Source organism: Chiloscyllium plagiosum, unplaced genomic scaffold (assembly GCF_037043375.1).
Source record: "Chiloscyllium plagiosum isolate Xiang-an unplaced genomic scaffold, Cpla_swu_hap1 HiC_scaffold_27, whole genome shotgun sequence".
Lineage (NCBI taxonomy): Eukaryota > Metazoa > Chordata > Chondrichthyes > Orectolobiformes > Hemiscylliidae > Chiloscyllium > Chiloscyllium plagiosum.
Window position 1 is genome coordinate 91,730,048 of NW_028270165.1, and position 15,306 is coordinate 91,745,353.

The 15,306-nt window shown below is 47.2% G+C and overlaps 1 protein-coding gene and 1 long non-coding RNA gene across 2 annotated transcripts in view; both read right to left on the reverse strand.

Moving 5' to 3' along the window:
• The window catches only part of LOC148145003 (endogenous retrovirus group 3 member 1 Env polyprotein-like), a 467,418-nt gene that overhangs the window by 332,632 nt on the left and 119,480 nt on the right, over nt 1–15,306 (reverse strand). The window contains exon 2 of the mRNA XM_087975485.1: nt 6,192–13,067. Coding sequence (XP_087831611.1) covers nt 11,155–13,047 — 1,893 coding nt within the window. The 5' untranslated portion in view covers nt 13,048–13,067 and the 3' untranslated portion in view covers nt 6,192–11,154. Of the gene's footprint in view, nt 13,068–15,306 lie in introns of the transcript that reaches the window.
• Nucleotides 3,110–6,141, reverse strand: LOC148145011 (uncharacterized). Its single transcript, XR_015751733.1, has 2 exons — nt 6,084–6,141; nt 3,110–4,279 (listed from the first exon to the last, which is right to left on the reverse strand). It is a non-coding gene; the product is annotated as an uncharacterized LOC148145011 (long non-coding RNA).

The window sequence follows — 15,306 nt, forward strand, 5'->3', positions numbered from 1 at the left end:
AGCTGTTATTTTCACGAAATAATCTGACAATTGTTGACTTCCATTAACCTATTCCATCCAGAGAAAATTCCTCTCTCTGCAAAGTGTGGTTCACGTTGGCAAATTCAATCCTCCTCCGGTCCTCAGGAACACAATCTATAATGCGCAACATTCTCAATACCTGTTTAACGTTCAGTGGGGAAACTATTTTCAGTCCAACAGTTACACAGAATTCTTCCGAAATGTTTTTGGCAAATGTACTGCTCCCACGAGAGCTCATGGGCCCACAGTTCAAATGCTTTTAACAGCTTTTTTTCTCACTTCCCCGCCTTCCCAGGATGCAGAAATTTCCCACCAGAAATTGTTTGCCCTGAAAAAAATCCAGCAGGAACGTGATTATGGAGCTATCAGTAAAAATGCTTCATATGGCTCAACCAAGGTTAGAAATGGAAGAACATCTCTGTTCAAAGTTACTGTTCGTTTGCCCTTTCAAAATTCCTTGAATTTAAGGTGTTCCATTGTAGCATTTAATTATGATCCATTAAAAGCAACATCCAGTCTCATCTGAGTGAGGAACCGACTCAATAAGCGAAATAACTTTTCTGTCTGCTCTTGAGATGTGACATCCTCACCCTCTCTCTGTTGATGCAACAGGATTACCAGAGCTGGAAGTACCACTCTCAGAATACAATTGCTGATCAACAGTTTACTTCTGTTGCTTCACATAAGGATTTAAAAGCTGCTAGCCTGATCTCGCACAAAGCACAAAAACAAACTGTGCCTGTGCAGAGGAGAAATTTCACTTGGAATAGATCACAAAATAAGAACTGTTAGCAGTCCCACAACTCATGTGTTTCCCACGGACAAAGTTAAAAATCACACAACACCAGGTTATAATCCAACAGGTTTGTTTGGAAGCACTGGCTTTCGGAGCGCCGCTCCTTCATCAGGTAGTTGTGGAGAATGAGATCATGATCACAATTTATATCCAAAGGAGTCTAGCGTCATGGAAATGTGACACATCAAACAATTTTAGATTAAATCCTTCATTTTTTAGAATTGGTTTCTGCTCTTTGGTTTGTTAATCCCAGAACTTGTTTTTTGTTACCTTCTCAAGAATGTCATTCAAATGCAGAGCTTTTCTAACAATAAGTGTGAATTCTGTCTGCGCCTGAATGTTGAGTCAGACTCACATTTTTCTACATTTAAATTACATTTTTGAGAAGGTAAATTACAGATTAGGGTGTAGAGGTTCGGGTGGATCGGCTGTGCTAAAGTACCCATAGTGACCAGGGATGTGAAACTTAGGGTGGATTGACCATGGGAAATACTGAATAAGGGGGTGGGATGCTGTTCAGAGGGCCAGTGTGGAATAGAAGGGCTGAATGGCCTGTTTCCGCATTGTTGGGATTCTATGACTCCCACCACAAAGGAGCATTTTATTGGCATCTATCCTGTCAAGCCCCTTTCAGAATTCTACTGGTTTCAATAAGATCACTTCTGGTTCAGAGAGGAAGACAGCATAGAAATAGATTCTTTGGTCCAATTCATCCATGGCGACCAGGGTTCCCAAACTAAACTAGCCTCACTTGCCTGCGTTTGGCCCAAATCCCTCTAAACCTTTCTCTTCATGTCCCCATCCAAATGTCATTTAGACTTTGTAAACGTACCTGCATTGACCACATCCTCAGCACGTTCATTTCACATGTCAACCATCCTCTGTCAAATCGTTGCCCCTCAGGTTCCTTTTAAATCTTTCTCCTGTCACTTTAAAGCAATATGCCCCCTAGTCTTGAGCTCCCCAACGCTCAGGAAGAGCCCTTTGCTATTCACCTTACCTCCACTCCTCGTGATTTTATCAATCTCCATGATGTCACCCCCCAACCTCCTGTGCTCCAGTGAAAAAAGTCCCAGCCTGTCATTATAACTCAAACCCTCCAGTCCTGGCAACATCCTGGTAAATCTTTACCGAACCCTCTCTAATAGTATTCTTCCTATTACAGGGACACGAGAACCATACTCAGTACTCTGAAAGTGGCCTCACCAACATCCTGTACAACCTCAACATGATGTCCCAACTCCTATACTCAATGGGGTGAACAATGAAGGCAAGTGTGCTAAACGCCTTCTTAACCACCCTGTCTCGCAGCGAAGCAACTTTGAAAGAACTGTGCACCTGAACCCCACCATGTCTCTCTTACAGCATGACACAGGGCCCTACCATTAACTGTACAAGTCCTGACCGTCCTTGCTTTAGCAAAACACAAGCCCTTGCTTTTATTCATACCTCACTCATACACACGTGCTCTCTCAGACACGCACACATACACCCCCAACACACTCTTATGTGCACTCATGCATAAACTCACATATCACTTTTTGAGCAAATTTGTATTGGCAGAATTATATTTGCAGATACATTCAATTTTGCTCAACAAGCACACAGTCTGCAGGCAGTCAATCCATGTAATATTTTATAAATTCATCCTTTGGAAATAGAACCAGTCTGATTCAAAATTGGGACATTGACAGACTCGAACCTCACACCTTTATCTGGGCTGAGTTGTGACTTTTTTCAAAAAAAACTGAAGTCATCTTGAGAATGTGAATCAAAAGATGTTATGGGATTTATATATTAATGAACTGAAACCTGCAACGCATTCTAAAACGTGAAAGACTTAACAACAATCTTGGTTTGTTCAATATATCCTTTCAGTTGCATGACACTGTGACCTTTTGCTATAAAATCTGTGTCTTATGATCCTGCTCCACAGCTACCCGATGAAGCAGCAGTGCTCCAAAAGCTCTCACTTCCAAATAAACCTGTTGGACTATAACCTGGTGTTGTGTGATTTTTAACTTCGTCCAGGCGAGTCCACCACCCGCTCCTCCACATAATTTCTAGTGAGCACAACCCACACCTCCCAATGCTGCCAGTAAACTTTACAACGCCGATGAAATGACACACTATGCACTCCTGAAAAATTCACTTTCGAACGAAACTGGCTGCTCATTCTGATCCATCTGATATGCGACATTGGAAGCTTAGTGCAGAAAGCTGAAAGAAATGAGCAGCTTTAAAACAAAAACCTTGGCGCTTAAAGCTTTCAATGAGAGTCTGAGCGGGGGGTAAATTCAGGTAACTTTTATTGAGATCCAACTTTGTTACAGCTTCAAACCCCCTCAGCAAAAAGGCAGAGAAAAAGTAGCTGCTTTTTAAACAGTTCAAGGTCAAAGCGCACACCCTACACCATCCCCAACCCACCTCACTTCTTTACTATTGGTCACCACCAAGTTGTCCCTTTGTAATTGGGGAGAAAGTGAGGTCTGCAGATGCTGGAGATCAGAGATGGAAATGTGTTGCTGGAAAAGCGCAGCAGGTCAGGCAGCATCGAGGGAACAGGAGAATCGACGTTTCGGGCATTAGCCCTTCCGAGATGCTGCCTCACCTGCTGTGCTTTTCCAGCAACACATTTCCACCTTTGTAATTGCCCTTCCCGCACAGGGGGCAGCTGAAGAGCCTCTCTCCTGTGTGGATCCACTGGAGGGTCAGCAGGCTGGAGGCCTGGGTAAATCTCTTCCCGCACCCGGGGCAACTGAAGGGCCTCTCCCCCATGTGGACCCGCTGGTGCCTCAGCAGGGTGGAGGAATCGCTGAAGGCCTTCCTGCACACTGGGCAGCTGCAGGGCGTCTCCCCAGTGTGGATCCGCTGGTGGGTTAGCAGGGTGGAGGAAGTGCTGAAGCCCTTCCCGCAGACGGGACAGGGGAACGGGCTCTCCCTGGTGTGGCTGCGCCGATGAGTCTCCAGGACAGATGGGACACAGAAGCTTTTCCTGCAGTCGCCACACTTCCATCGTTTCTCCACGGGGCTGGATTCCTAGGGTTTCTCCATGGCCGAAGCTTCAGTTACACACAAATGCGTGTGGAGCCCCTCCCCACAGTGAATTCCTCTTCCCAGGCCGTACAACTGTTTCAGGGTCTATGCTCAGTGCACTGCAACAGTATGGTCGATGATCCAGTCCCACGGATGCTGGAAACGTACTCAAACAGGAACCAAAACTTTGCTCCTTCTCACAGAATCATAGTTGAAAATCGTTGCGGTCCCGATGGATTGAGTGACTGTCAGACATTGACGTCAAAGTGAGGACTGCAGACGCTGGAGAGTCAGTGTCGAAAAGTGTGCCGCTGGAAAAGCACAACAGGTCAGGCAGCATCAGAGGAGCAGGAGAGTCAATGTTTCAGGAATAAGCCCTTCAAATTTGTTGATTTTGAAGCTTCAGTCTTCAGATCTTCAAATACACTGTTAAAAACAGATTACAAAAGTCATCACTATCAGTGCAGGGTAGAAATTCAGAACAAGCAATTCTACTTTCTGTGGAATATTCTATTCTTTAGCTGTTCCACAAAATTCAAAGCACTCACACACCCTCTTCCCCCTCTGTTATCACTCTGCTCTATCTAATTCTCCTGAGGTGCTGATTCAGGATCTTACAGGGGCAGAAAAGCAAAAACGTCAAGACTGACATCTCTCTGAATTTTGGATACCTCCACCTGAAAGTTAATATCTTTCACAACATTGGGATCCTGCCGAGAGTGAGCAGGTCTGATTTTGGGAAGCAAAAAAAAAAGTGTCAATTCAGGGTGAACCTGCAATGCAGTTTCTTGAGAAAGGACCAGACACAAAATGATTATCGACCCCGGGAAGGTGGGAGTAAAATGAGACGTCAAGGCATTAACTCCAACACACTTCAGTCAAACGCTTCTGCTCCCAGTCAGGGCAAAACATGTTCTGAAAGTCCAGCCTTCACAACCACACTCCTGATTCCACTGAAGACAATTAGAGTCACAGAGCGCAGAAACAGACCCTTTGGCCCAACCTGCCCAGATATCCTAAATTAATCTAGTCACGTTTGCCATCACTTGGCCCCTATATGGGCTGGGTGCTGGCAGCTGGGACTAAATTGTGTTGGCTATCTTGTCAGCTAGGATGCGTTGGACCGAAGGGTCTGTTTCTGTGCTGTACATCTCTATGACTCCAGTTGCATTTGCCATCACTTGGCCCTGACCCATCTGAACCCTTCATTTTCAGATGCCCGTCCAGGAGCCTTTTAACTTGTCATCGTATCAGCACCCATCACTTCCTCTGGCAGCTCACGCCATCGCTCAAGCGACTCCATGTTGAAAGCGGTATGCCTTAGACTATATACAGGCCCAGGAGGGTGAGGTCTGCACCATTGTCCGAGATAAATGCACTATGGGCATTCCCGATCTGACTGGCAATATTACTAAGATACAAGAAGAGATCCAGGTATTCCTTGACAGAATGACTGAAGGGACCAGTTGGGGAAACTGCAGATCGGGTTGATGATACAATTGGCTTATCAATTTAGCTATGTCTGTTTGTCGGTATTGGTATTGTTAGGTATTTAATTGCTAGGCTTATGAGGTCCCTTAGTGATATAGATTTGCCCCAGAAGATGCTCCTTTTGCGATCTGATGGCTTACCCACACGTGTCGATGGCGATGATAAATATGACCAGATGAGCTGCGAAGATGGTGGTGCCACTCTACAGGATGTTGATGGCTGGACCACCTTGAAGGGCATTCGTTTGGAGTATCCTTCACTTTCAGTGATCGTGGTGCAATCAAAGGGAGGAATGAGGATGTGGGCATCTGGGTGATAAAGTCTATAGCCTTAAAACTTGTCTTTAAACATTCAGACTAAAATGTAATGCTGAATTATTAAATACATTTACTGCACTAGAAAATAAACTGGCAGGAAGGCTCAGAAAGAGGGCAGAACTTAAACATAGGGACACCTGGGCTCACCAAGTGATAACAGGATGCTGTAAGGCAATTAAGAACGTTTGCCTCCGCATCGGTGAATCTGTGTGAACAGGACCCCAAGTGATAACATTCACAGCCGTTCCCTTGTGAGACCATTTTAGTGCTGAGGCTGTTGATTCCCGTAGAAAATTAACTCTTAGTGTTTATCTGCACTGGATTGAAATGAATTGCATTTTGGGACTTTCTGATGATATTGAGTAGCCATTACTGGTTATTAAATACAAACTCTGTAAAAGGAAATATTGATAAAGCTTTACCTTACTTGCTGGAGCCGAAGCTCCAGCGGAGGAAACAGGCCGCGGGCATACTTCCGGCTTCGGGATGGCCACGCTCCCTGGTCCCGCCCCTCCACCTCCAAGGTGACGCGTAAGCCCCGCCCCCTCCAAATGCAGATCGTAAACCACACCCCTCTGTGTAAACCCCGCCCACCCAGGTGTATTTGGAAGCACTAGCTTCTGCAGCGCTGCTCCTTCTGCCGGTGACTGTGCTGCAGGATCATAAGACACAGAGTTAACAGCAAAACATCACAGTGTCATGCAACCGATGCAATATTTGGAACAAACCTGGACCGCTGCTGAGTCCTTCATCTTTTAGAAGGGGTTGCAGGTTTCAGTTCATCAATATATTAATTCCAGAACTTTAGATCAGATTCCCTACAGTGTGGAAACAGGCCCATCGGCCCAACAAGTCCACACCGACCCGCCGAAGAGCAAAACACCCAGCCCCATTCCCTGTCACCAAACACTACTGGGCAATTTAGCTTGGCCAATTCACCCTAACTCGCATGTCTTTGGACTGTGGGAGGAAACCCACGCAGACGCGGCGGTGGGAGTGGATTGAACCGGGGGCTCTGGTGCTGTGAGGCAGCAGTGCTAACCACAAAATAAAGAGGAATAGGGATGTAAGGCAGGATTTCCGGGAGCTAGCGTGGAAGCTGACGGCTCGAACAAACAGAGTGGTTATCTCTGGTTTGTTACCCGTGCCACGTGATAGCAAGGCAAGGAATAGGGAGAGATATCAGCTGAACACGTGGCTACAAGGATGGTGCAGGAGGGAGGATTTCAGGTTTTTTCAGGATAATTGGGACTCATTCTGGGAAGGTGGGACTTGTACAAACAGGACAGTCTTCACTTTAACCAGAGGGGTACTAATATCCTGGGTGGGAAATTTGCTGGTGCTATTCGAGTGGGTTTAAAGTAGCTCAGCAGGGGGATGGGAACCGAGGGTGTAGCTGCAATGTACAGGAGGATGAGAGTAGGAAGGACAGGGACAGGATTTCAGGGTCACAGGAATGTGCTGGCAGACAGCGAAGTGGTTTGAAGTGTTTCTACTTCAACGCCAGAGTATCCACAATAAGGTAGGTGAGCTTGCAGCACGGACAGGTACCTGGGACTTGGATATTGTGGCCATTTCGGAGACATGGAGAGAGCAGGGTGAGGAATGGATGTTGCAGGTTCCAGGGTTTTGATCTTTCATTAAGAACAGCCAAGGCGGTAAAAGAGGGAGAGGCGTGGCCTTGTTAGTCAAGGATATTATAACGGTGGCTGACAGAACCTTTGATGAGAACTCGTCTCCTCAGGTAATGTGGGCTGAGGTTAGAAACAGGAGAGGAGAGGTCACACTGCTTGGAGTTTTTTTTATAGGCCTCTGCAGAGTTCCAGGGAGTTGGAAGAGGGGATTAGCAAAATTTTTTAGGGTAGGAGTGAAAGGAACAGGGTGGTCATTATGGGGAACTTTAACTTCCCCAACATTGACTGGAAATGCTTTCACTCTAGTACGTCGGATGGATCAGTTTTAGTCCCGTGTGTGCAGGAGGGCTTTCTGACACAGTATGTTGAAGGGCCGACAAGAGGGGAGGTCACACTGGATCTGGTGCTTGGTAATGAATCAGGCCAGGTGTTTGATTTAGTGGAAGGTGAGCACTTTGGAGAGAATGACCATAATTCAGTTAGGTTTCATTTAGCGATGTAAAGGGATAGGAACATGCCACAGGTCAAGAGTTATCGATGGGGCAAGGGCAATTATAATGCAATTAGGCAAGACTTAGAATGCACAGAATAGGGTAGCAAAATGCAGGGGATGGGAACAATTGAAGTGTGGAGCTGGTTTAAGGAACAGATATTGTGTGTCCTTGATAGATATGTTCCTGTCAGGCAGGGAGGAAGTGATAAGGTAAGGGAACCGTGGTTTACAACAGAAATTGCATCTCTTGTTCCAAAGAAGGAGGAGGCTTATGTGTTGATGAGGCAAGATGGTTCAGAAGCGATGGAGAGTTACAGATCAGCTAGGAAGGATTTAAAGAGACAGTTAAGAGCAAAGAGAGGACATGAACAGTCTTTAACAAATAGAATAAAGGAGAACCTAAAGTTTTCTATAGGAATGTGAGGAATAAAAGGATGATTAGGGTAGGAATAGGGCCAGTCAAAGATAGAAGGGGGAAGTTGAATGTGGGCCCTGTGGAGATTGGAGAGGTGTTAATGAATATCTCTCATCGGTCTTCACTCAGGAAAAGGAGAATATTGTAGAGGAGAAGAATGAGGTATGAGATATTAGACTTGAAAGGATCGAGGTTAGTTGCACACAGATGTTATCATTTCTAGAAGGAGTGAAAATAGGCAAGTGCCCTGGGCCGGATGGGATTTATCCGAGGATTCTCTGGGAAGCGAGGGAGGAGATAGCAGAGCCTTTGGCTTTGATATTTGAGTCGTCATTGTCTACAGGCTTAGTACTTGAGAACTGGAGGATTGCAAATGTTGTGCCCTTGTTCAAGAAGGGCAGCAGAGATGACCCAGGTAATTATAGACCAGTGAGCCTTACTTCTGTTGAAGGAAAGCTTTTGGAAAGGAATATTAGAGATAGGATTTACAATCATCTAACAAGCAACAATTTGACTTCAGATAGTCAACATGGTTTCATCAAGGGCAGATTGTGTCTCACAAACCTCATTGGGTTTTTTGAGAAGGTGACCAAGCATGGAGATGAGGGTAGGGCAGTTGACATGGTGTACATGGACCTCAGTAAAGGTTCCACATGGTAGGCTGTTGGAGAAAATGCAGAGGCATGGGATTGAGGGTGATTTAGCAGTTTGGCTTTCTGAAAGAAGGCAGCGAGTGGTGGTTTATGGAAAATATTCAGCCTGGAGTCCGGTTACTAGTGGTGTGCCACAAGGATCTGTTTTGGGACGACTGCAGTTTGTCATTTTTATCAATGACTTAGACACAGACATAGGTGGATGGATTAGTAAATTTGCAGATGACACTAAAGTCGGTGGAGTAGTGGACAGTTTGGAAGAATGTTATAGGTTGCAGGGGGACTTGGATAAACTGCAGAATTGGGCTGAGAGGTGGCAAATGGAGTTCAATGCAGCTAAATGTGAGGTGATTCACTTTGGGAAGAATAACAGGAAGGCAGTGATCTTGGAGTCCAGGTGCATAGATCCCTGAAAGTTGCCACGCAGGTGGATAGTGCTGTTAAGAAGGCACACGTTGTGTTAGGTTTCATTCGTAGAGGGATTGATTTCTGGAACTGCAATATCACGGTGCAACTATACAAAACGCTGGTGCAGCCACACTTGGAATATTGTGTATAGTTCTGGTCCCCATATTTCAGGAAGGATGTGGGAAGCATTGGAAAAGGAGCAAAGGAGATTTACCAGGTTGTTGCCTGGTCTGGAGGGAGGGTCTTATGAGGAAAGGCTGAGAGACTTGGATCTGTTCTCATTGCAAAGAAGAAGGCTAAGATGGGATTTGATAGAGACATACAAGATGATCAGAGGATTAGATAGGGGAGACAGTGAAAGACTCTTTCCTAGGATGCTGATGTCAGGGGGCATAACTTCGAATTGAGGGGTGATAGATTTAAGACAGATGTTAGAGGCAAGTTCTTTATGCAGAGAATGGTAAGGGCGTGGAATGCCCTACCTGCTAAGGTAGTCAACTCAGTCACATTCGGGAGATTTAAACAATCCTTAGATAAGCGCATGGTTGATTTTGGGATAGTGTTGGGGAACGAACTGAGAATAGTTCACAGGTCGGCGCAACATCAAGGGCCGAAGGGCCTGTTCTGCGCTGGATTGTTCTATGTTCTAAACTTAGTGCAGGAGGCTGAAAGAAATGAGCAGCTTTAAAACAAAAACCTCTTGAAGCTCAAAGCTTTCAATGAGAGTCTGAGCCCGGTGGTAAGTTCAGGGTAACCTTTATTGCAACCCAACTTGGTTACAGCTTCAGATCCCCCCAGCAAAAAGGCAGAGAAAAAGCAGTTGCTTTTTGAACAACTCAAGGTGAAAGTGCACACACCACACCTCCCCTTGTCCCACTCCCCTCACTGTCTTTACTCTTGGCCAGCACCAAGTTGTCCCTTTGTAATTGGATCCTTGGTACAGCCATACCCTGGAGGAAGTATTGCCTCACTCAGCAATTTCAACCCATACCCTGTCTCCAAGTAAGTTTCTCCCCGCTCATTTGCCAGGAAGGGGCAGTGTAGAGTCAACCACACTGCTGTGGGTCTGGAATCACGTGTAGGCCAGACCGGGTAAAGGATGCAGCTGGAACGACTGAGTGAATCCTTTCCCACAACGGCGGTTCCCTTCCCTAACAAGGGAGAGAGGGAATCAGATGGGGGCTTTCTCCCCCGCACCACCCCCTCCCTGAAACGGTCTCATCGTTAGATTCCGCACTCCACATTTCTGACCGAATACCAATTCTGCCATCTGTCGTGGCGGGATTCGAACCCGGGAATCCCTGAAAGTGGGTGTTTTAAAAAATTCTCAAGGTCAAGGACCAGGCTCGCAGGAAAGTAGTCTGACACAGAACAAACAGCCAAGAGGCGAGTCTGCTAGAATATAAGTGTTTTATTCCCCGCAGCGTCGCCACAACCAGGTCTCGTACTTACAACGGGTCTGGTTTATACTCACTCTACGTGTTACCGGAACTGGGAGCCGTCAGTTCTCGTAGAGCGGTTGCCAACAACCCACGCTCGGCGGTTAAACGCAACCCCGGAGCAGACTCTACCGAACTGGAGACTTTTCCAGCTGATATACTCTTTTCCAGATATAAACATTCATGTGAACAGCAGAGCAAGGCTAAAAAACACATTCCATTCTGGTTACATACAGATAAGAAGATTCACACGGGAAGGTGTATAATAAGATTCACACGGGACTAAGCGACACCTTCCATTTTCGGTTAGATTCACACATGTATTGGGACACAATTTTAACCCTTTCACCACATTCCACTGCTTGGCCCAATACATGTGTTGCATTATGATTCACACATGTATTGGGACATAATTTTACACCACATTCCACTGCTTAGCCCAATACATGTGTTACATTATGCCCATATGTATTCTTTCTAACAAGCGCCTACGTACACGCCAAATATACAAGCAAGTCAGGACATTACAGCATGTTAAAATCACCAGGACCGCTACCAGGATCGACAAGGGTGGGAACAGGAATGTCCCCGCAGTGGAGGACATACCACTCAATATGTCCCACCAATGATGAGCTGACTCCACGTCCACTACACGGGCAGCATGTACTACCTCCTGTCCATGTATAAAGGTAGACACCGTAACCTTGGTGACATTGGTTTGATGCTTTCGTAATATCTGCTTAAGCTCCTCGGATCGGTCCAATGCTCGCTTAAACCGATCCAGGGAAATGTTCCAAGGATTCATCAGCACTTTCCATTGCACCTTGGTAAAGTGGCGAGCACTGCTATAAGTGGTCAACAAATAGGTGTGATTCTGCCAGTGCCACTGATAGACATTTGAGAGGCATCCCGAGAACGGTGCTGAGGGAAGCATAGGATGTGGATTATTGGTAGCCACACAGAGCGTGTGTGGCCCAATCTGCCACATCATGTCCCTTGGAGTCTCAACAGTCCATTCGCACAGGGCCGTTCCCTTAGTCAAGCAAGGGTCCCGATACCTGTCCATCAGTAGGCAAGTTTTCCCCCGATCAGTCTGTTCACAAGCGGACAGATCATAGGTAATATTGGTATCTGGGCTAAACCACTGTCCCCTTGTCTTCAGAAAATAATATCCAGAAGATGTAATCACTGGTAATACATAATATCGACAGACCGTAACAGTGTGGGTTACATTCATGGTAACAAAGTATCCGTTACACATAGTTGCGTTACACCATGTTCGCTCTGGATGGGTTATCATCCACAATTTCTCAGATACATTCCATAGTCCCCTCCACGCTTGTACATTGGGGGATGTTACCACACGCAAAAAGCGTTCTTTCTGTATTTGAGCATGCAACATTTGAATATGACAGGCAGTCCAATTTAACTGAGCCGTAATGTTCTCAAACAGTTCCTGAGTGGCGCCCCAGACATCCAGTTCCCATTGCAGAGATCGTATCATTATTTCAGCTGTCTCTCCTTGAGTCATCATTACGGATGGCATCCACCTTCCAATAGTATGTAGTCCTTGTGAGGTGGCCTGTCCCGTGTTAGATAATTTAGTACGGGTTACCTCAGAGTCAATGGCATTCGAGATACCCATAACAGTTCCTGCGCCTCCCAGCAGGGTGTCGTACCACGCTCGTCGCCGCCTCTTGGTATGACACTCGGGTATGAGGGGCAACTGTACCCGCCAATGAACATCAGTGTGCAGTACCGCCCGAGCCATCTGTTGACAAGTTGACATAATAGGGGCCAACTGTGTTCGATGCGACCGCACGCCCCCCGTGGCTGGCCCGCCCCGCGTGGGGTTTAGTAACGCCTCAGACGGGGCGTTCGTCGAGGGCAGTACCATTATTAACCACATGAATCGATGACGATTCCGAATATCGGTGGCATTGCGCAGCCACAGATCTTCCCCCCGAGCTGCGACGCTCCAATGAGTCCCCGTTGTCCCGCATGTCTGGGTGCGTCGGTCCCACAAACACGTCTTGACTTGGGCATTTACCACCAGGGTGCAATTAGGCGGTATGAACGATATGTCATATTTTTCCCCATCCCGGCGCATGTAGCACTGTGCACACGTGTACAATTGACAGTCGCTGGTGAGAGTCAGAACAACGCACTGCTGACCGGGTTCACATGTAAAATTGTCCTGCGTCCGTCGCTGGCTACTGGCCTCCCACCGCACCTCATGGCGGGCGACCGGTACCAGCGTCCAGGCCGTGATACCGATGCCCTGGAGTGGCCATCCGATCGCGAACATCGCCAATAGGAGTCGCAATCCCCATGACCACCCCATGTTCAAGGCGGAGGGCCAGCCTGCGGGTGCATAGCAATTACAACATTATTTAGGTCTCACGTAAGTAGCACTGGTTCGCCGGGACGTTTGCCCAGGTCGGGTCCCCGGGGTACATAATGGTGACCAGACTGTCCTTCCCCTGTGCTATGATTTCGGCCGGCCTGGGGGGGCCGGTCGTCTGGCGCACCCATACCTTGGCCCCCTTAGTGTCAGTAGACCCAAATCCCCCCGTCCCACGCTCAGTAACCGTAACGGGAGCTCCCGTCTCTTCCACCGTTGTAAGGTTACATGGCTTAATGACCAATTGCGCTATTCTGTCCCCCTTCTGTATCACGTAAGGTTCAGCGGTGATGTTGACCAGGATCACCCCCAACTCCCCTTGGTAGTCCGCGTCAATTACGCCTGCCATCACATCAATCCCCTTTAGTGACAGTCCCGACCGTGGGAGGATATGCCCATAGGTTCCAGGGGGACAAATCAATCCTAATCCGGTCTTAATCACCGTAGGTTTCTGTTGGATCAAAGTCTGGGCAGTTAGTGCTCGTAGGTCCAGTCCAGCCGAAGCCGGCGTGGCCCTTACGGGAATATCAGCTTCCTCAGCGAATTTCCACATTTTAATAGGCTGAGTCTTTGGGGTATCACATACTCGTATCATCCTATTCAAGGGTGTTACCCCATTTCCTAATGGGCGGTTATTAATTTGTTTCACCACCCGAATTAGTTGCTTCTTCCAACCTGTTAAGTCATTGCAACCTCCTGCTTTTCGTAGTGAGGACTTCAGAAGCCCATTCATTCGTTCTATAAGTCCCGCAGCTTGTGGGTGATAGGGTACATGATAAACCCATTCCACGTGGTTATCGTGACACCACTGCTTTACCGCCCTTCCTGTGAAATGGGAGCCATTGTCACTCTGGACCTGTATGGGCAATCCATAAAATTGTTCAATCAAATCTAAACATCGCAAGGTAGCCTGTTGATTGTTGTGACGACAGGGATGGGCTACCAAAACCCCAGACATAGTGTCCACAGCTGTACATATGTGGTTACATCCTTGTGAGGAGGGTAAGGGACCCACAAAGTCCATTTGCCAGCTCTGTCCCGGACCATCCCCCCGATGGATATGTCCCATCATGTGTTGGGGCACTCCCTGCCGCTGATGTTGACACTGCTCACACTGGTTTACTGCAGTCTTAACATCATCTACCATAAGATCTATTCCTCGGTCTCGAGCCCATTGCAAGGTTCCTTGCACTCCCCAGTGCCCAGCCTTAAGGTGTGCCCATCTAGCTAGGTCCACTGAGGTGCCCCTTTGCACCATCATGGTTCGGACGATACCATCCACATATCGGTTATGTAGAGCTTCCACATCATTTCGAGATGTATGGGCATCTACGTGGGTGATGTATATGACCAGGTATTGAGCTTTCTCCCATATATCTTCCCATAACTGTTTACCCCATACTTCCCTATTCTGGATCATCCACTGATTGGCCTGCCAAGTTGGCATCCATTGTGTCATGCCGTTAACCACTGACCACGAGTCAGAGAACAAACAAACTCCCATGACCCCTGCTTGCATGACTACCATATGCACTGCTTTTAATTCTGCCCACTGACTACTTTTTCCCTACCCTAATTCTTCTAGGGTAGTGCCTTGTTTTGGGTTAAAGGCGGCAGCTTTCCATCTACGCTGTCCCGCTTTCCATTGGGCTGACCCATCTACGAACCAAGCCGTGGCTTGTTCATCCGGGGTCAGTTCATCATACCGTTTTCCCATCTTAACGGGTGATTCCTTGTATTCAATCACCTCAAACCGTTTTTCCCCTTCCTCAGGGGCCTCCGCCACTTGCTCATGTAGGACTGACACTCCTTTCTGTCCAGTCCGCACTCTCTCCGACACATACCATTTCCATTTAATGATGCTGCTCTCTTGGGCAGTTCCTATTCGGTGGGTAGTGGGGTCACTAAGTACCCACGGAAGAATAGGGATAGCTGTTCTCATGATCACTTCATGTCCAATGGTCAGGGCTTCGGTTTCCACCAAGCCCCAGTAGCATGCTAATAACTGTTTCTCAAAGGGGGTATACCGTTCCCCTGCCGGGGGTAATTTTCGGGACCAAAATCCCAGTGGCTTACGGGTTCTTCCCTGTTTTTGCCATAAGCTCCAATTGGCATAATCCCCCTGTGCTGAGACTTGCAGTTCTACAGGTCCTGACTGTATCTTTCCCAAGGATACAGCTTGCTGTATCGCTTGCTTGG